This window comes from Perca fluviatilis, chromosome 13 (genome assembly GCF_010015445.1).
Source record: "Perca fluviatilis chromosome 13, GENO_Pfluv_1.0, whole genome shotgun sequence".
Taxonomy (NCBI): Eukaryota; Metazoa; Chordata; class Actinopteri; order Perciformes; family Percidae; genus Perca; species Perca fluviatilis.
In genome coordinates this window covers 18,056,908-18,076,700 of record NC_053124.1, presented here as the reverse complement: position 1 = coordinate 18,076,700, position 19,793 = coordinate 18,056,908, and the positions used below count along the sequence as shown (strand labels likewise).

General features: G+C 40.3%; 4 protein-coding genes across 4 annotated transcripts in view; 2 read left to right on the top strand and 2 right to left on the bottom strand.

Moving 5' to 3' along the window:
- Positions 1-318: 318 nt before the first annotated feature.
- On the bottom strand, positions 319-2,038 carry LOC120570730 (cytochrome b-c1 complex subunit 7). The gene is made up of 4 exons (XM_039819219.1): positions 1,913-2,038; positions 1,121-1,189; positions 788-954; positions 319-524 (listed from the first exon to the last, which is right to left on the bottom strand). Exons 1-4 carry the CDS (start codon positions 1,929-1,931, stop codon positions 447-449), a joined length of 333 nt encoding a protein of 110 aa, XP_039675153.1. The 5' UTR covers positions 1,932-2,038; the 3' UTR covers positions 319-446.
- A 3,517-nt stretch (positions 2,039-5,555) lies between these two features.
- Positions 5,556-7,116, top strand: LOC120571825 (putative nuclease HARBI1). The gene is made up of 4 exons (XM_039820917.1): positions 5,556-6,447; positions 6,517-6,632; positions 6,729-6,840; positions 6,935-7,116. The coding sequence occupies exons 1-4, from the start codon at positions 6,246-6,248 to the stop codon at positions 7,114-7,116; spliced, it is 612 nt and encodes a 203-aa protein (XP_039676851.1). The 5' UTR covers positions 5,556-6,245.
- A 5,780-nt stretch (positions 7,117-12,896) lies between these two features.
- On the bottom strand, positions 12,897-16,247 carry mterf3 (mitochondrial transcription termination factor 3). Its single transcript, XM_039821079.1, has 8 exons — positions 16,112-16,247; positions 14,982-15,349; positions 14,695-14,847; positions 14,336-14,525; positions 14,006-14,153; positions 13,787-13,858; positions 13,537-13,698; positions 12,897-13,411 (listed from the first exon to the last, which is right to left on the bottom strand). The coding sequence occupies exons 2-8, from the start codon at positions 15,340-15,342 to the stop codon at positions 13,217-13,219; spliced, it is 1,281 nt and encodes a 426-aa protein (XP_039677013.1). The 5' UTR covers positions 15,343-15,349; positions 16,112-16,247; the 3' UTR covers positions 12,897-13,216.
- Positions 16,248-16,412: 165 nt separating this feature from the next.
- Positions 16,413-19,793, top strand: part of ptdss1b (phosphatidylserine synthase 1b) — a 5,189-nt gene continuing 1,808 nt past the window's right edge. Inside the window, exons 1-8 of the mRNA XM_039821078.1 lie at positions 16,413-16,751; positions 16,873-16,964; positions 17,688-17,732; positions 17,853-17,977; positions 18,211-18,369; positions 18,882-19,033; positions 19,320-19,461; positions 19,679-19,791. Coding sequence (XP_039677012.1) covers positions 16,459-16,751; positions 16,873-16,964; positions 17,688-17,732; positions 17,853-17,977; positions 18,211-18,369; positions 18,882-19,033; positions 19,320-19,461; positions 19,679-19,791 — 1,121 coding nt within the window. The 5' untranslated portion in view covers positions 16,413-16,458. The remainder of the gene's footprint in view (positions 16,752-16,872; positions 16,965-17,687; positions 17,733-17,852; positions 17,978-18,210; positions 18,370-18,881; positions 19,034-19,319; positions 19,462-19,678; positions 19,792-19,793) is intronic.

The window sequence follows — 19,793 nt, the reverse complement described above, 5'->3', positions numbered from 1 at the left end:
GATCAATGTTTTTCTTCTCAGTGCTTCCTAAAGTCTGTAAGGCAAACAGATGTGCAGTGCAGACAGATGTAGCTATTGAAGTGGTTATGGTAGATACTTGAAGTTTGTCCAAGATATTTTCTTACATGTATCTAGTGTATATGTTTGTTATAACTATATTCTCGTTTCAATTTTGTATTATGGATTTGTAAATGTCAATATTTGCAACATAGGACAGATCCAAAGTTATCAAGTATACTAGTGAACGGTTTATTTTGTAATACTAAGTCAAATCTTCAAATAGCCTACTATCATTACATAAAAAAAGGGACACTTCCATATCTTTCAAAACGTACAATTTTTTAATGAGCAGTTTTATATAGGTAAGATCTCATTTTAAATATTACACCAGGGGACAACCATGCACCGACTGAAGACGAGGATTAACAGCTTTAACTGGAAACCATCTATCTCTTCATCCACTCCTCCATTTCTTGCCTCTCACGGATCACCTCCTCCAGATAGGGTGTCAGGTATCTCTCATCCTAAAACAAAAAAGATAAAGAAAGTATGAATCGGGATATATCAATATCACAAATTATTCTAGACTAACATTTCTTGGTGACTTTACATAAATATCCTCCAAAGTCAATTTTATTGTTTCTTTTCTATTTAATAACATGACAACCGTTTTACCCTTGCAGCTACCTACGTGTGATTGGTGGTAAACAATGCAATATAATATGCCTTACATTAAACCCCACATCCACCCTGAATAAAAAAAAACATTTCAATTAGTTTAATGTACCTCTTCATATTTTGTCCACTGGTCTTTAGGGAGGATCTGCTGCTTCATTGAGAGATCCAAGGCTCTCTTGATCCTGAACATCCTGTCATTGTACTGGGTCTCTGGAATCCTCCTCAGAGCCTCTTTCACATCTGAATCCTCAAGGATTGTGTCATCACGCATTAAACCTGTCAGAGAAAACATGCAATGTTAAGATGCTAAATGTAAAATCAATGATACAATAGCCCATATTCATCCCAGACAATGTTTTCATGGGTAGTCCTGACATACTGTAGCTTCAAAACGAGTAGCACTGCAAGGTTTGAATGTTTTGACCAATATATTTGGGCTTACCAATTTTGTTGAAGCCACACAGGCTATAATACCATTTGCGGACACCAAGCAGGAGCCTGCCTGTCGCTACTGTGGACATGACAAGGAAGACACACAGACATGATCAGTCAGGCAGCACAAACTTGATTTTATAGAAGAGCACAATATTACGTTTCCATCAGATGTGCGGGGAAGGAGTATGGTTCCAACAGCTTTACTACTAGAGTACAAATAAAATTATGAGACTCGCCTGTAACTTCGTATAATCGTTAACTATGTTCAGACTATTCTATCTGATAAAGACATTAGGCCTTGGATGACACACAGTAGATAACTTGCTCTTCTGCGATCATTTAACATCTTCTAGTGCATTGAAATGACAGATGAACACACACACAACAGTGGCTGTAATGTTAAGGAGCTAACATGAGTTGAGAATAACGTTAAACGTTGCATAACACCAAACGATAGCTGGACGCAGTTAGCTGATTAGTTATTAGGAAACGTTTAATCACTAAAGGGACAGCAGAACGAGTATATAGTTGTAAAAGAAATATTTGACTGTGATTAGCACTAGCATCAGTAGTTAGCGCTGAGCTAACGTTAGCACCATCAGTTAGCACGGGGACACTAGCTAAGTTAGAGGACACACACAAGTCAAATGTGCCAACATACATATACAGTCGGATAAAATGAACATAACACAATAGTATGTGTTCCAGTATAACATGCATAATGTCATACCAGTATAACACGTTCTTTAGCGAGTTAATTTACAACTGAAAATGTAAGAAAGGAGCGATGTTCATTTACCTGGTGCCCTCGACGCCATTTTTCTCAGAACGACCGCGGTGCGTTATGGGTAAAGAGCATTCACGTCAATGGGATATTGCGCAAACTTACATTAACGTTACGGTTTTACAGCTATTTGGGGACTTCGGGAATAATCGAAATCTCTATAACAAAGTAACGTGTTTGAACACTCTTTGATAGGGCAATCCATCTGTAAATTAAATGAAAATACTTAATTTATTTGATGTAAAAGAACTAACGTTCGCTTTTGAGTTGATCTAAGACTGATTTGAAGGTAGGCTATAGGGTGGAAGTCCATCAAAAAAGTGCAATGGTGGCATGAGTAGGAGATTGAATTGAATTGAAATTGAAATTGAAATTGAAATTGAAATTGAAATTAATTGAATTGAAGTGAAGTGAATTGAAGTGAAGTGAATTGAATTGAAATTTAATTTAATTGAAAGCCTTTATTGTCATTGTACTTTACAATACAGCGAAATTAGGAGCGCGATCCACTGGGTGCATACAATAAATAATCCTTACAGGACATATAAAAACAGAATAAAAACAGTAAAAGAACAATGATCAGATAAGTGCCAGTATCGAAGTGCAGGAGTTAACAGTGAGTGACTGGGTTTGTCGTAGCCTACATTTGTTTAGGGAAACTATTGCATTTGGGAAGAAGCTATTTTTAAATCTGGTGGTGCTGCATTGTAGGCTGTAGACCTATAACGGCTATACCAAAGGGTAACAATTGAAACAGGTGGTGGCGAGAATGAGTATTGTCCTTGATGATGTTCTTGGCTCTTGAGAGAGTGTGGCTGAGTGCAATATCTGACAGGGAGGGGAGGGGGTGTCGTGCCAAGGTACTTATCCCCTCCAGGATTTGTATCCCCTGGCCGCGGGAGCGCACGTGCACTCAGTACATTAAGGCGACGTGTAAATTGTTTAATGCTTCGTTTATTATTGTGGATTAATCGACAGTGTTTTCCAAAGTTCCATATTGACATGCACCAATTAGCTACATAGGCCGACTGATAGGCCTATCTAAGTCATGCAGGTAAGTTGAACAATATTTTTTCCTCGTCTTTGCTAACCCGTCCCTCCCTGCCCTCTAGCGTGATTTCTGTTTTAATTTAATTTAGTTTAATATGGCTTTTCAATTAACCGCTTTGTTCACCTGCCTACCATATAAGTTGCACAGGGGATACACAAAATATCTAGCCAGTTTCACCTGATATAATGTGTATCCCCTCCCCAACATGCAAAGGGTTTGACCTGTCATCATGTGTGTTATTTTCAGTGTTTACCAGGTCACAGTGAACAACCTGAGATAATATGGAGAGGTCTGCTCTTTTCTAGGAAAAAGTTACATAGGGGATAGGCTACACAAAATATCAGGCCGTTTTTCAGCTGATATAATGTGTATCCCATCTGTGACTTTTGCTAGAAAACAGCAAACATCTCCATATTATCTCAGGCTGTTTATTGTGACCTGGGGCCTGTTGCACAAAAGTAGAATCAAGACATCCGGGATAAATGACTCAGCTGAGCTCAATGAAGCCAAAACATGTGCGTCCAGGCTTAATTGGTTGCACAAAGACCAAGCCAGGATGAGCAGACACGGATTCATTAAGCCAGGTGAAACCAATCCTGGATAGGTGCGCGCTCACGGCTCACTCAAATAGACCCCGCCACAGATCACAGATTAACTGATTTACCATGGCAACTAGAGCCGCGTACTTTTCCCCGTCGGAAGCACAAATCCTCATGGAGGCATACGAGGAGGTAAAAGATATAATTAAGAAGAAAGGCAACACCGCCACAGTGATAAAGCAAAGAGAAAAGCGTGGCAAAGTATTGCAGACCGCCTGAATGCGTAAGTAGTGCACAATTACACACTCACCGCTCCGCTCAAACATCACAATTACAATTCAAATATTTAATTCACATCTCCAAAAACGCAGTTGTACTGTAATTATGACACGGTTAAATTTTTAATTGAAATGCACTGCAGATATGAGTGAAATTGTGTAAAGTAACTCCATCACACTGTATAAAGCTATGATAAATTATTATTAAAGCCTTACATTATTATTTAACGTTACTACAGTACGGTTTAATCTTAGCCGTTGTACTCTGCTTCTTATGTTGTCCACCGTTTTTTTTGTGTTTCTCCTGCTTTTATTAATGTAAAGCTGCTTTGACAGAATGAAACAATTGTGAAAAGTGCTATATACATTTTTAATTGAATAAATAGATGAGCTATAATAATAATCACTTTAATTTATATAGCGCCTTTCAAAGGACCCAAGGTCGGTTGCTCACTGCACTGCAAAAATGTCTTTCTTACTTAGTATTTTTGTCTTGTTTTCAGTAAAAACAAAATATCTCAAAAAAATCTTAAATATTTTCTTGAGCAAAATTACCAAGGAAAATAAGCAAAAAAATCTGCCAGTGAAACAAGAGAACTTTTCTAAAATTAAGTGTTTATGGAAAAAGTAAACTTATTTCAAGAGAATTTCTTATTATATTGACAGATTTTTTATTTTTTTGCTTGTTTTAAGCACACATTTACTTAAAGTTTATATTTTTTGTCTAAACTATACTTATTTTGCTAGGTCATTTAGCAAATCAAGAAAATACATCTTTATTTAAGTTTTTTTTTTTTTTTGATATTTTTACTGAAAACAAGACAAAATTACTAAGTCATTTTTTGCAGTATGACTCCATTAAATGTTCTTGTGATAAAGAATGTGTGTGCGTGTGATGTAGATTAAACATGAACGGGCCAAAACGGACATGGCAGCAGGTCAAAATCAAATACAAGAACATTCTGCAGAATGGTATGGTCCCTGACTGATATTTAACAAAGCACAAGCATATATTGTACCCAGAAGGTGCCTGCTCACACATTGTCTGTACTGTTTTAGCAGTGAAAAAGAATACCCACAGACAAGGCACGGATGGTGGGTCACCAAAGGCTGACCTTACCCCAGCAGAGGACATGGCCTTGGAGCTAAATAAAGGCAGGCCCGTCTTAGAGGGGATCCCTGGGGGGAAAGAGACAAGCATAGGTTCCTCCCAAGATGCCACCCGCTTCATTCAAGGTATGTCCTTCCATCTCTACATGGGATACAACCACATTCATATTGAATCAATTTGGACTGTCTGACTTTGGTTTACCTATTGCCTTGCAGGGTCTGGCAGCACTGTGTTCCTGTTAGAGCCACCAGCACAAGCACCAGACGATGCTGATCCAGTGAGTACTCCATCAAAGGCATACTGTAGGCCAGGCTACTAGCTTCAATATGATTCCGATTAAATGTGATAGGGTGAAGGCCCCAGTGCAGCAGCAACAGCACATGATGGAGACGATGATGAGGAGGAGACCATCTCTCTGGATTCCGGAAGGCATGAGGTATCATGTTAAGACTGTGAAAGTACTATTTACTCTACAATGGTGAGGAGTCCTCATCAAAATCAAAAAATCTAATTTCTTTTACAGGACCCAGATGCTATACAGTGGGAAAACCAGCCTGGCAACATAGTGCGTATAAATAAAAGGACACCACATCCTGCCAAATTCCAGCTGCGCTAATTGTATTGTGTTCACAGAGCTCACAAGCTATCAGAAAGTTGTATGGCAACCACCGCGGCCAAATAGAACTGGCAGACATAGACATTCAGTACAAGAAGAAAAAGATTGAAAATCTTGCACTGGAGTCCGAAATAAAAAAGAGGACAATTAGGAAACTGGACCTTGAAATAAAAAAACTTGAGAGGGAGGTGAGATATGCCTTCAATGTACACTGTATGCTAACTGTAACACAAATGTATTAATCATTATTTTTCTTTCCTCCCCCAGCTCCAAGAAGATGACACAGCTCAAAATAAGAATTAGGTATATTCTCGTAAAGTCAAGTGAGCCATGACATATGAGCTCTTATTGTGAGCACACAGGACGGTGGCATCTTTATAAGGTTTTTTTATTTTCCCAGCAATCGGTACAACCAAGTCATCGTTATAAGGCATCGCCCTCTTTTGCCCACCCCCCCAGCACCAGGTGTGGCCACTAGCCTATATGAAGGCCCAAAATTGTGTGTTCCTTTCTGCTCTGACAATGGCATGCCCATTCTTGCGAGATGTGGTGGATGAAGAAGCACTTGTGCTGAGGAGAGCCTTCAGGTGAGAAAGGGTCTTCAGGGACCGGTTGGACCCACTGGCCTTCCCTGATGACCATCTATATGAAAGATACAGGTTTTCTGCAGATGGCATCAGGTATCTATGCAGACTACTGGGTCCCAGGATTAAGCACCGCACTGCACGGAGCCATGCACTGAGTGTGGAGCAAATGGTTTGTGTGGCCTTGCGCTTTTTTGCTAGTGGAGCCTTCCTGTACTCAGTGGGGGATGCAGAACAGCTGAACAAGGCCACAATTTGCTGCACAATAAGGAGTGTGTGTCTGGCTATCAAAGCATTAGCAGATGTCTTCATCTCCTTCCCTGGCCACAGAAGACTCTGTGACATCAAAGAGGAGTTCTATAGGATTGCAGGTAAGAGGATCTACAAATTACAGGACAACTGTTAACACATAGTAGGATACTCATTACTTTGTGTGACAGGTTTCCCCAATGTCATTGGTGCAGTGGACTGCACACACATAAGGATAAAAGCCCCCTCAGGTGCCCATGAGGCTGATTTTGTGAATAGGAAATCCTTTCACAGCATTAATGTTCAGGTGAACATAACTTTTTGATATTGTCCATTGACGAACACTCTGCATTGCCAGTGATGTGCATTGATTGGTGTAATATTCCTCATCTTATGATTTCAGATGGTCTGCAATGCTGACTGTGTGATCAGCAATGTTGTGGCAAAATGGCCTGGCTCAGTCCATGACTCCAGAATCTTTCGGGCCTCTGAAATCTATCAGTGCCTATCACAAGGTAAGCCACACAACCCCTATTTATAACAATCATGGCTGTGTCAAGAATATCACTGTGTTTATGAGGTAGTAATGATGAGATTTTGTGTTGACAGGTGAATTCTCTGGTGTGTTGCTGGGAGACAGGGGGTATGGCTGCCAGCCTTTTCTCCTGACACCTTTCACAGACCCCCAGGAAGCACAGCAGGCCTACAACCATGCCCATGCCAGGACCAGGGCCAGAGTTGAAATGACCTTTGGCCTCCTGAAGGCACGTTTCACTGCCTTCACAAATTAAGGGTCAGCCCTGTTAGGGCATGTGATATTACTGTGGCTTGTGCTGTCCTCCACAATGTGGCCTGCCTGAGGAAGGAGAGGGCCCACAGAGTGCCACCAGCCATGGACTGGGACAATCCGGCAATCTTCCCTGATGACCGACAGTGGTCGGCTGCTGAGGGACCAATATGTGTTGAATTATTTTAGTTAGTATGTGTGCTTTCAATTTTGGTATAATATGTCCTCGGCGCAGAGGAATTTGGGTTTTCTGGGTTCGTTTTTTACGAATTTGGCCTCTTATGATGTTTGGCGGTATACTGTGTGTAATACAAGGCTGCGGGAGGGTACTGCATCCATTCATTTGTCTGTTCAGTTGATGTGTATGGATTTGTCCTGCATTTATTTTAGTGTGCAGACATGCAGGGTGTGTTATATACAGACCTTTGAATGTGTATGTATCATTTTGTATAATATGCTTTGATTCTGTGCTTTCCATCTTGTAGAGTCACTGTGACTTCAGTTTCGAAAGGAGCTGATGGTTTACCTGCTTTGTTTTGTCCTTATTCAATAAAGGAACATAATGTTACACATTGTGTTTTTATATTCATATGGAATGTGTATTTGTGTATTTGTTTATATGACAGAGTACTAGGGCCACACTGAAGAAAAAGGATAAAGTCATAAATTTATGAGGCTGGTTCTTTATGCAGATAAGCTACATATTCTTTTTACAGTTTTGATACTTATGACAATGTGATACTTAATATTCTGGCACATCAGCATGTCTTTGTTTATGAAACCATACTGAAGTACAATTTCACGAAATGCCCCACATCTGTCATTTTAGCAACTGTCCTCCTTTAAAACAACTGGTTACAATAGTATGACTTGTCTTTTTTTTTCCCCTCTGTGGCCCTAATATTCTATCATTTTATATATAGCCTTATAGTCTATGGGAAACTGTAAATTATCTAATGATAGCAACATCATCTAAAAATCATTATTTATCCAAAATCATTGAAATTAATGATCACAAACATTTAAATAATGACAGTGGGTCTAGTTATATGTGATAACAATGTATAGTGAGCAGTGAAATAACTATTGGTTTCCATTTGTGGTGACTGCTGACTGACATTAGGGATGAGATTAAATAGATCCTGGAATTTAGCCTGGTCTGGAGCAGGCTAGCTCCACAGAATAAATCTCCATGGTAATTTATACCATAACATATCCTCCTGCCCCCTATCCAGCTTTAGTGCAACCGGATTACGGATCAATTGAGCCAGAATCAGGATCACCAAGATATCCTGGCTTAATCCCTTATCCTAGTTTTGTGCAACAGGCCCCTGGTAAAGTCACAACATAACACACATGATGAGAGGACAGACCTTTGCATGTTAGGGGAGGGGATACACATCTGTCATGGTTGTGTATGTTTCTGTTTCCTGTTTTATTTTGGTAGTCTGGTTTTCTGTCTTGTCTTGTTTTACTTCCTGCCTTTTGGTTTTTCTATGGGATTAGTTTTCCCGCCTTTGTGATTGTCTGATGTCTTTCACCTGTTTCCTAGCCCTTGTGTCACCTGCCCCTTATTAACCCTCCTTAAAGTGATGGTTCGGAGCAATTCACCCTAGGGTCCTTTGCACCATGACCTTGAGCCAAACACCCCCCCAGAAGCTTTTTTCACCTGGGTCTAACATTGGGAGAGTTAGCGTAGAGTAGCGTTATCAGCTGAATAGCTTAGCGCAGGGACTAACAGACCCACGTTTGTATCTCGTAAATTACCCCACTAATAATGCACGAAATGATACCAAACGTCTACAAGTAGTACAAATAGGTTATGCTCTCATAAAACGATGGATTGGAAAGTTTGTAAGTACACCAGAAGTTTATGTAAATAACACTTGCCTGCTGGCTTCTGCTCTGTGCTGTTGTTGCTGCTGTAAGACGAGTGCTTAGGGCCGTCTACAAATTACATCACCGAAAAAAGTCACCAAAAATATTTATTAATTTAACTTTTTTTTTTTTTAAAGTAAGTGCTGTAGTATAACTAGCAGGAGACAAGTAATAATTGAGGTAAGTTTGGAGACTTTACCTTATTTAATCATTGAATTAATAAATATTTTTGTTGTAACTCTTTTCGGTGTAGTAATTTGTAGACAGCCCTAAGCACTCCTCTAACTGCAGGTAGCAGCAACAGAGAGCTGAAGAGAGCAGGCAAGTGTTCATAAACTTCTGGTTTACTTACAAACTTTCCAATCCATCGTTTTATGAGAGCATAACCTATTGGTACTACTTGTAGACGTTTGGTATCATTTCGGGCATTATTAGTGAAACATTAGCTGATAACGCTACTCTAGCTAACTCTCCCAATGTTCGACCCAGGTGAAAAAAAAGCTTCTGGGGGGGTGTTTGGCTCGAGGTCATGGTGCAAAGGACCCTAGGGTGAATTACTCCGAACCATCACTTTAAGTGGGTGTGGGGGTGTGTGGGTGGCCTGTGGCCTGTTCCACGTAATTCCTGTTTTTCAGGATTCTGCTTGTTCCTGTTTTTGGGGTTCTACCTGTTCCTGTTTTGGAATCCTACCTGCCTGCTTTTCTCTGGATTCAAGGAAGTTTGCCACGTGTTAGAATTGTTTGTTGGACTTTGGAGGACGCCATTTCCCCATGGTCAACGCCACAAACAAGAGACCCTGATTAACTGGGCATGCTCTGGAGAGCGCACTGCACCCTCCACTCACCACTGGTTCCCCTGGACACGATACCCACCCCCTTAAATTTAACACAATAAAGTAAGGAAATTTGTGTTTGGTAGATTATTTCTCTGTGGTAACAATGCTTTTTGGCAATACGTCTTATACTGTTGGAAAGACTGTTTGTTTAGTTCCCTTTCAAATGGTGCCCCATTTGTAAGGAATATGCATTTGTGGGTACAGTATGTGGGTTGGGCCCATGAAAAATTTGCCAAATCGTCTCTGCCAATGCCAAACAACTTATTCTTCCATTGACTCGTTTGGTGGATTGGATGATTGAAGTTTGAAGAAACAAGACATATTGGCAATTTAACAATTTATTCATTTTACAAACAGGAGCCTCCGTAGCGTGTGGAAGAACCATACACAGCCACAACAGCCTGGCACCTCCTCCTCATGCTGGTCACCAGCCTGGTCACACACTGCTGTGGGATGGCGTCCCATTCTTCAACCAGCATTTGTCGCAAGTCAGCCAACGTGGTTGTGTTGGTCACTCTGGCACGAACAGCACGCCCAAGCTGATCCCACAAGTGTTCAATGGGGTTGAGGTCAGGACTGCTAGCAGGCCATGCCATCCTCTCCACTCCCACATTCTGGACGTAGTCTCTGATAAACCCTGCCCTGTGGGGGCGAGTGTTGTCATCTTGGAGGATAGAGTTCGGTCCCAGACTGTGGAGACATGGGATTGCCCCTGGTTGCAGAATCTCATCTCTATATCTCTTTGCATTGAGATTGCCTCCAATGACGACAAGCCTCGTTTTTCCAGTGAGGGAGATGCTGCCCCACACCATCACACTGCCTCCACCAAAAGGTGTTACTCTATCATTGTAGAAATCAGCAGAGCATTCTCCGCGTCTTCTCTACACTTTGACCCTACGATCCAACTGCCATAGGCAGAACCATCCAATCCACCAAACACCAAATGAGTCAATGGCAGAATAAGCTATTTGGCATTGTCAGAGAAGATTTGGCAAATTTTTCATGAGGGCAATCCACATACTCAGCATACAAAGCGGTTAATTGAAAAGCCATATTAAATTTAAACAGAAATCACGCTAGAGGGCAGGGAGGGACGGGTTAGCAAAGATGAGGAAAAAATATTGTTCATAAACCTGCATGTCTTACATAGATAGGCCTATCAGTCGGCCTAGGTAGCTAAGATGCATGTCAATATGGAACTTGGGAAAACACTGTTGGATTAATCCCCAATAATAAACGACGCATTAAACAATTCAATATACAAATTCGGCAGGGATAAGTACTTTGGCACGATGGGGGCAACCAATAATTTTTTCTTTAATTCTTTGCAGAGCCTTTTTGTCTGTAGCGGAACATGCAGCAAGCCACACAGATATGCAGTATGAAAGGATGCTCTCAATGGTGGATATATAAAAGGACACCAGCAGCTTCACATTCATGTTGTTTTTCCTGAGTATCCTCAGGAAGTGAAGGTGCTGCTGTGCTTTTTTGACCACTGATGTGTTAGTTGACCATGAGAAACATTTCAGTGATTTGGATGCCCAGGAATTTGAATGAATGAACTCTCTCCACACACTCACCATTTATGAAGAGAGGTTGGGGGTGTGTTTTATGTTTTCTAAAGTCTATTATGAGTTATTTTGTTTTTGTGGTGTTTAGGATGAGGTTATTGAGCACCACTCAGACAGATTCTGCACTTCCTGTCTGTAGGTGGGCTCGCCCCCCCCCCCATATTATACTGTAAGTCCTACAACAGTCTAGTGTCATCTGCAAACTATGATAGAGTTGGTGAGAAATGTTGGTAAACAGTCAAAGGTGTATAGTGAATAGAGGAGAGGGCTCAGCATACAGCACTGAGGTGAGCCGGTGCTAAGTGTGATGGTGGAGGAGAGGTTGGGGCCAATTCTGACATCTGGGCGATTTGAGAAGTCCTTTATCCAGCTGCAGGTAGGTGGGGGAAGGCCGAGGGTCAGCAGTTTGTTTATTAGGATGTCGGGGATGATTGTATTAAAGGCAGAGCTATAATCCACGATCGAGATGGCTCAGGGCAGCATGGAGAGTAATGGATAAGGTGTCTCCTGTGGCTCTGTTAGCCCTGTATGCAAATTGGTGAATGTCCAAGGAGTGAGGGAGACTGGCTTGCACAGATCTTTTACTACCAGAATGCAACAACGCCACAATTCAAAGCTCTGCATTCAAAATGTAACCAGTTTAATAATTGCAGCAAAATGAACCTCAAGTAATGAAGCTCAGCGTAAATTCTTAAAGGAAGACTTCATATACCTTTTCCATCACTCATAATGATCAGCTGTTTCATGGTACGTCACTTGTCAGTAGTAATCGGCCATTTGTCACGAGCCTATCACAGCATGATTTCCTGCTTTAAATCTGCTCTCTCTTCCGCGGTTGGCAGTTGTCGTTTCAGGAAATAGAGTGCGTCCCACCTCCTCCCCTTCTGCCCAATGCTTCTGCCCATGGATGTATTGCTTCTGCCACCGGTGGTCAAGCCATCGGACTTGGGTTTCGTCTGCGCTTGGCTGTCGATGGTTCCTCTGCTCTTTCACCACCACCAGTGTCTGGACTCCATTGGGGGATATGTTTGGGTTTCCTTAACCCGTTGGGACATTTGGTTTCGATGGAGTCCAATCTCCAGAGACTTGTACATTTACATGTTTGTCTGTACAATAAATATGTTCATAATTGCAAGGAAGTCTCTCCTGATTGAATTGAAAGTAGGCTAAAAGTACCCATTATTCAGTGGACTGACCCCTTTCAGTAATATGCTATTATATATTTTAATTTATCAGTATTCCTCATGCATTCAAATGTAAACAGTATTTTGTTTTTCAGCAACTATTGGGTAGTTACAATCTACAGCATAACAATGCATCATACTGTAAATGCTGATTTGATGTTTTGTATGTAATATCTGCTGAAACTATTGCTGTCTGACAAAATCAGTGGCTTTTTAAAATGTACTGTAGCGAAGTAATAAGTAGCACTTAGTTGTACTTAGTTTCATTTCACACAAGTGGGACCTGATCCATACAATCCACTCTCATGACAAGCAGTTTTCAATACATAAGCCATGATCATTTTATACACAGCCCTGCAAATGTTTTACAGGCACTTTCATCACATTTATGGTCTCTTTAGCTAAACTAAACTATAAATTATGGTAAATAAAAACAGTATTACAGTCAGAAGTGCTGATATACATCGTGTAAATTTATTAAACATCACATTAACAAAGCAAACTTTATATTTCAAACTCCGTTGATGTTGTATATGTTTAAATACTTTAATATCTGCAGGTGTCTGACATTAAAGTATTTATGTGTGCTTGACCACTTGTTTTCTCAAGTCCTTTAAAATGTCCCCTCATGAAGAATCAAAGTGTCTTTTGGAACAAACAAAAATCTTCCAATGTGGCCAAAGCCAACTCGGTGCAAAAGGTCTCATCAGGCAAAGACACCAGGCGGTCCAGGGAGATGTAGTTGGGCAGGGTTGGGTCATACTGAGCCTTTCCAAGGTACTCAAGGAACAGGTGGCGCTCTCTGAGACGCAAGTACTTGGAATTGAGGACCTATGGGAGGATATATCATATGTTCAAGTTATAGTTCTGAATATAGACAATACAAAAGGAAATTAATTCCAATTTGTTTTATAAAAAAGATTTTAAAAATCGTCAACCACCAGCTGTCAATCTACCTGTGGAAACTTGGCAATCAGGTTGTGGGGCACCTTCATGATATTGTGGAGGAAGTCAAATATTTGGGTTAGCTTCCTTTTATTGGCAGTCAGCACTTTTGGGACAGCAATAACTATGTGTTGGATCTCATTTTCCTTAAAGCCAAGCTCTATTTCACAGACCTGTGGAACACATTTACAAAAAAGTACTTAAACACAAAACCACAAAATTACTCAATGTTTTCTAATAATATCTTTTGTCATTCAGTACCTTCAAATTTTCTTTAACAGGCTCCAAACTGCCACACAGTAATCTGGGTAGACGAGCTACAATGTTCCGTGTCTGAAGAAAGCAACAAGAGAGAAACAAAACTAGCTTTAATTTGCCATTTCGTTTTCTACTGACAGTCACAATTTATTTTGTGAAAAAATTACAAGACACAATAATGGCTGAGCTTCTCAATGAGACTTACTACATCAGTAAACTTACACTAGAAGCACTGAGGTTGAGTTGCTGCTGATAGAACCCCAGTCTGTTGTCCAGCCTCTTCACACTGAAGTTAAGCAGATAAGGAGCTCTGGACACCATGGATGCAACAGTCTCAGAACTAAACTTCTTTGACTTGAGATAGTTCACCCTTTGCAAAAAAGTAAAAAAAAGAGAACATCATTAAGACAGTCTCATGGCAAGTGCAACTGCAGAGAAGGACAATTACCTGACCTGTCACTACTACATAGTTTTCTTATCAGACTGATTTTACTTAGAATAAAGAAATGTATATAAAAGGCATGTAAGGTTTCTGAGATCACTCTGTGTCACCTGGACTGCAGGTGTTCCAAACTCTCAGTGAGAATAAAGGGGTTGTGCGTGATGATATAGCCAAAGCGAGAGTCCTCCACCCCAATCTCTTTGAGGAACAGCAGCCTTGGGGCCACATCTGTGTTAAAGTTAAGCCTCAGTAGCATGGAGCCCACATTGGGCCTTTGTTCAAGCTTCCACAGGTTTACACCTGCAAGGAGAGGATGAATGATCACAAATGTGTTGCAGACAGATTTGGGTTAAGGCACCATTTTAAGATCATTGTCTACATCACGATAAATCTGAATACGCTTCCATATACAAGTCAATATGATTTCCATGGTTCTCAACAATATTTTGAAAGTCTGTGGTTTCATTACCTAGCTGTACTAGTTTGCTGAGTGTCTCAGACTTGTCAACATAGTCTCTGAGAGAGGTGGAGGCAGGAGGTATGGCAGAAGGGACAGATATACGGACAGCCTCTTCATCACTGATCACCTCTAATGCTGAAAACTCAGCAGCCGCATCCAGATCTGGTAAAGGAAGAAAATAAAGACAGAAAAACGTATTCAACTATCTCTCTCTCATGATGAAAACTACGCTTAAATCGAATTCTAATGTTAAATAAAAAGGTTTTTATGGTCATCAACGGCAAACTAGTATGTACCTAATGACATCTGGCTTTCAGTCGCCAGCAGAGCATCTCTGATTGGCAACGAGGGGCTCTTATATGGTACAACTTCAGCTGTAGACGCTTCTTCAACACCTTTGTCTTCCTTAACCTGAGTTGCCAGATGTTTGGCAGCTAAGTCACTGTAACAGAACATCTGTTGTTTCCACCTCTGTTTTGCCTGAGTTGTTGTGGGATTCCCCTTGATAATGAAGGATCCATTTAGGATTTTGGTGGGTACCCTCGTAACTGCAATGCAATGGCGAACTTGAGTGCAATACTGCCAGGTACTAGCCACTGTCTTGGAGCAAAGAAAACGTCTGCATTGTAGACACAGCTGTGTACAGGATGAAGCCATGGCGATTCTGCAACAACAACAACAAAATACATCAACAGTATTTTCTTAGAGCTTGGTATCATCAAAGCAATATTATGTGGTAATATCAAGCACAACCTAGACCTTCTCCATTGAGAGTTCTTCATATAAACAACAAAATAGTTTTCAAACTCACACTACACTTTAATTAGAATAAGAGTGACAACAACAAAGCCCTAACCCTACCCTAACCCCCTAAATCTAACCCATGATGGAAAAAAATATTGTATGGATAACAAGGTACTTTATACACGGAGGTGGTTTTAAGTGCATGAAGAGTACAGTATAGTCTGACTTATGAAAATACAAGGACAGTTGATATTATCATTCCAACTTTCATTAAAATAATAATCGAGCAGTAAAGGACTTGGTGCTCTGACACATGCACATATTTGCACTTCTGTGAGGCTATACTTTTTGTAACTATGTGTAGGCTATATTTGTTTTTAACTCCATGCATGCTTTTAGTGGCTAACGTTATTTAATTTAGTTGTTCATGAGAGTGATGGAGTGTAGAAAAAAACAAAGTATCATTCATATCTACAGAAAGGCAATTAGAATAGTTTAGCTTTTGTATTTGTTATATTAATGCAGGTAACGTTAAGACATGAAACATAAGTTCGAGACTGTTGTCTAGCTAGAGGCTAGCTTAATGGATAGTTACGTTAGCATTAAATGCTATTTAAAATGCCTCTTTAAGCCTGGGTGCCAAAGCCAACATATCATTTTAGATTGATAAATTTTTACTCACAATAATTGTATCCTAGACTCAGCTCTATCATACTCCACCAAGCTGTCGCACGTCAAACATTTTCACGTGCGGCTACATAACATGGATGGTAAGATAACCTACATAAACGGAAGGACTTCACGGAAGTGTCACATTGTGGGATGTACCACAACCACGACATATTTGTGGGTATCACAAAATGCGTTTAATATCCTTATGAGAACAGAAAATTTGGAAAGCTGAATTTTATTGAATAAGACAACGATAGTTATATAAAATGAACATGTTATTGTATTAGCGGTTAATACTATTTGTTTTGGTGAATACTAAAACGTGTACTTTCACCTAAAAACACCCCCATTAGCTTTATGGTTGAGTCCGTCTTCAGAATTCCTAAGGGCTCTCTTCAGATCTCGCTGCTTTTACAACTTCTAGTTTTAGCCGTCAAAATTAATACAAGTAAAGAAGACCTCAACAGCGACATGGCAGCCGCCGTGGCCCCACGAACACCTCGGAAGGATGATGTCAACTATAAGTTACATTTCCGAATGATAAACGAGCAACAAGTGGATGATATCTGCCTTGATTTCTTCTATAAGCCACACACCATCACTCTCCTGACAGTCACTGTGCTCAGCCTCATGTACTTTGCGTTTACAAGGTAAACTACAGTGTGAAAACTGAACATTTTATTCTCATTTTATGTAAGTGCTGTTTAATATAAGTTTTATGTACAAAACCAGATAGCTTCCCTTTGTTGTTATGATCCTGTGATGTTGCAGGGATGATGAGCACTTTGACAACAACCTCCGAGTTGGTCTATGGGTGGTTGTCTCCTTCTTCCTGGTTATCAGTGTCCTGGCCTTTCCTAATGGTAAGCTATGTAACTAAACTTACATTGGCTCCATAATGAAATTTTGTCCCAGGCCATGCTATTTACTTGTCTTGTTTACTGTAGTTCTGAAACAATTAGTCAAATAACATGAATCAGGAACTATTTCGATGACTAGTTAATATGTTAAGTCATTTTTTCAAGCACAAACGCCAAATATGCTCTCCTTCCAGCTTCTCAAATGTGAGGATTGGCTGCTTTTCTCTATCTTATGTGATAGTAAATTGAATATTATTAGTTTTGGACTTTTGGTTAAATGACCAAAAGATTATTCTGGGAATAAGCGTCAGATTATAAAAATAATTGTTAGTTGCAGCCATACTTCATTTGTTCACACAGATATCAGATAAAAAGACAAAAATGCCAGTCTAAACATTTGTCCTGATTTAGTATGAAAGTTCATTGTTGAAAAATCTTAACTTATGGGTTGGTCAAGCAGACAAACTGACCAACACATATATAACAATAGATTGATACTTGGCGTCTGTGTATCGATACAGTTGGCAATACTGTATCGAGAAAGAAAGTATTGCGATACTATGCTGTATCAATTTTTTGGTGACTCAGGCAAAAAACCTTTGTGAATCTTGAGTTACGACTTTTTTTTTTAGTCTTATCAATCCCACAACGGGGAAATTCACACTATGCTATGAAAAGGTCAAACACACCCAAAGTAACTCACAGATATGATGCTTTCTTCATCAGGACCTTTTACCAGGCCACACCCTGCAATATGGCGAATAGTGTTTGGTGAGTGTCTACCCACGTCCGCCTCACTCGCTTTGCATCATTCACATTAACCTTATTTTTCTGCTTGGCTCCATTTTAAATTTGTCTTTATTCTCTCTCACTTTCTCCTGTCCTCGGTAGGCCTCAGTGTACTATACTTCCTGTTTCTTGTCTTCCTCATCTTCCTTAACTGGGACCAAATAAAGATACTGATGTACTGGCTGGACCCAAATCTGCGCTATGCCAAACGGGAAGCCGATATCATGGTAAGAATGGTTGATGTTGGAAGATGTCATAATGGATGGAAGGATCGAGACATAAAGAAGGCTACTCTCTGTCAGTTATTCCCAGACTCATTTTCTTAAGAAAAAAAATACTATATTTATGTTTTTGGAACATAGTAAATTAAGACAATTCCATCTTGTCATTTCCAGCTATGAATTTTCTTTCTTTTGGTGCCATTGTGTTTCCAAAAATTCAGTCACCTTTCCCCTTACAGGAATATGCTGTGAACTGCACAGTGATAACACAGGAGCGGATCCTGAGCCACTTCGACATCTTCGCATTCGGCCACTTTGCAGGCTGGGCCATGAAGGCTCTGCTAATCCGCAGCTATGGCCTCTGTTGGACCATCAGCATCACCTGGGAGCTCACTGAGGTAACATACAGGTGTTCAAGATGCGGTCAGGCTTGATTTGCCCGTGTTAAAATCTGTTAGGTTGATCACAACTGTCTAAGGACCTAAACAGAAATTCATTCTACAAGGTCACACAAAAAAAGGCATTACTTATAATTTGTAGTGAGGCAGGCGTGCAGAATTGCTTCAACTCGGCCTGTGCTGCCTAGGCAACAAAGGTTGTTTATTTGGAGGAAACTCATCATAACAAAGCAGTAGTATGAACAGGAGTTTCTGCACATACATGATGTTGCCTTGACTGCTGCCAATTGTTGAATTGGAACAAATAAAAGGATTAGATTACTGGATTTAGCCTAATGCCAGATGCACTTATCACAGAATCGACTGTGTCACGGGTCCTGCGGCCAACCACGTGCTAGAATCATTCAAATAACAGTCAAAAGAAATGTAGTCCCTTGATTAAAAAAGCTTTATGCCTCTTTATCACATAAATACATTTAATTTTCACTCCGCTTTCTACTTTTTTTCCACAGCTGTTCTTCATGCACCTGCTGCCAAACTTTGCAGAGTGCTGGTGGGATCAGGTGATACTGGACATACTGTTGTGTAATGGAGGAGGCATCTGGCTGGGTATGACCGCCTGCCAGTTTCTGGAGATGAGGACCTACCGCTGGGCTAGCATCAAGTCAGTGAAGCTTGTGTTCTTTTCCCTTGTCTCTTTTTCTTTTCTTACCTCTCTCCTTGAAAAGCCTAAACAATGTAAAACTGTAAGGTATAATTGGTCATTAGAGGTCTTTTTTATGTTGTTTCCTTTTTGATACAGCTACAAAATCAGGTAGTACTGGCAGAATGTTTTAACAGAAAGTAGATGGCTTATGATACTAGAATTCTGCATACTATGTTTAATGCAAGATTTCATGCGTGTATAGATCTTGGTATCCTCAAAAGCGCACACACTGTACTCTGTTCAGGGAAATCCACACCACCACAGGGAAGATAAAACGAGCCGTGCTCCAGTTCACCCCGGCCAGCTGGACTTATGTGCGCTGGTTTGACCCAAAGTCCTCCTTCCAGAGGCTAGCAGGCATCTATCTGTTTATGATACTATGGCAGGTACTGTATTCTTTAACCTTCGACTTATTTGTTAGTTTGTCCTCGCTATAAGAGCTGTATCTGTTGACTATCTTTGTTAATTAATCAATTAATCAAATATTCTAGAAAAGCTTTCCTTTAACTATGTCAGCCTGCTGCTAACACTACTCAAATAAACAAAATATCCATAACAAATCCTTTAATGTTGTTGTCTGTCTTACATTCTTTATCTTCACAGCTTACAGAGTTAAACACATTCTTCCTCAAGCACATATTCGTCTTCCAGGTGTCTCACCCTCTCAGCTGGTGTCGCATTCTCTTCGTTGGAGCCATCACTGCACCCACCGTACGGT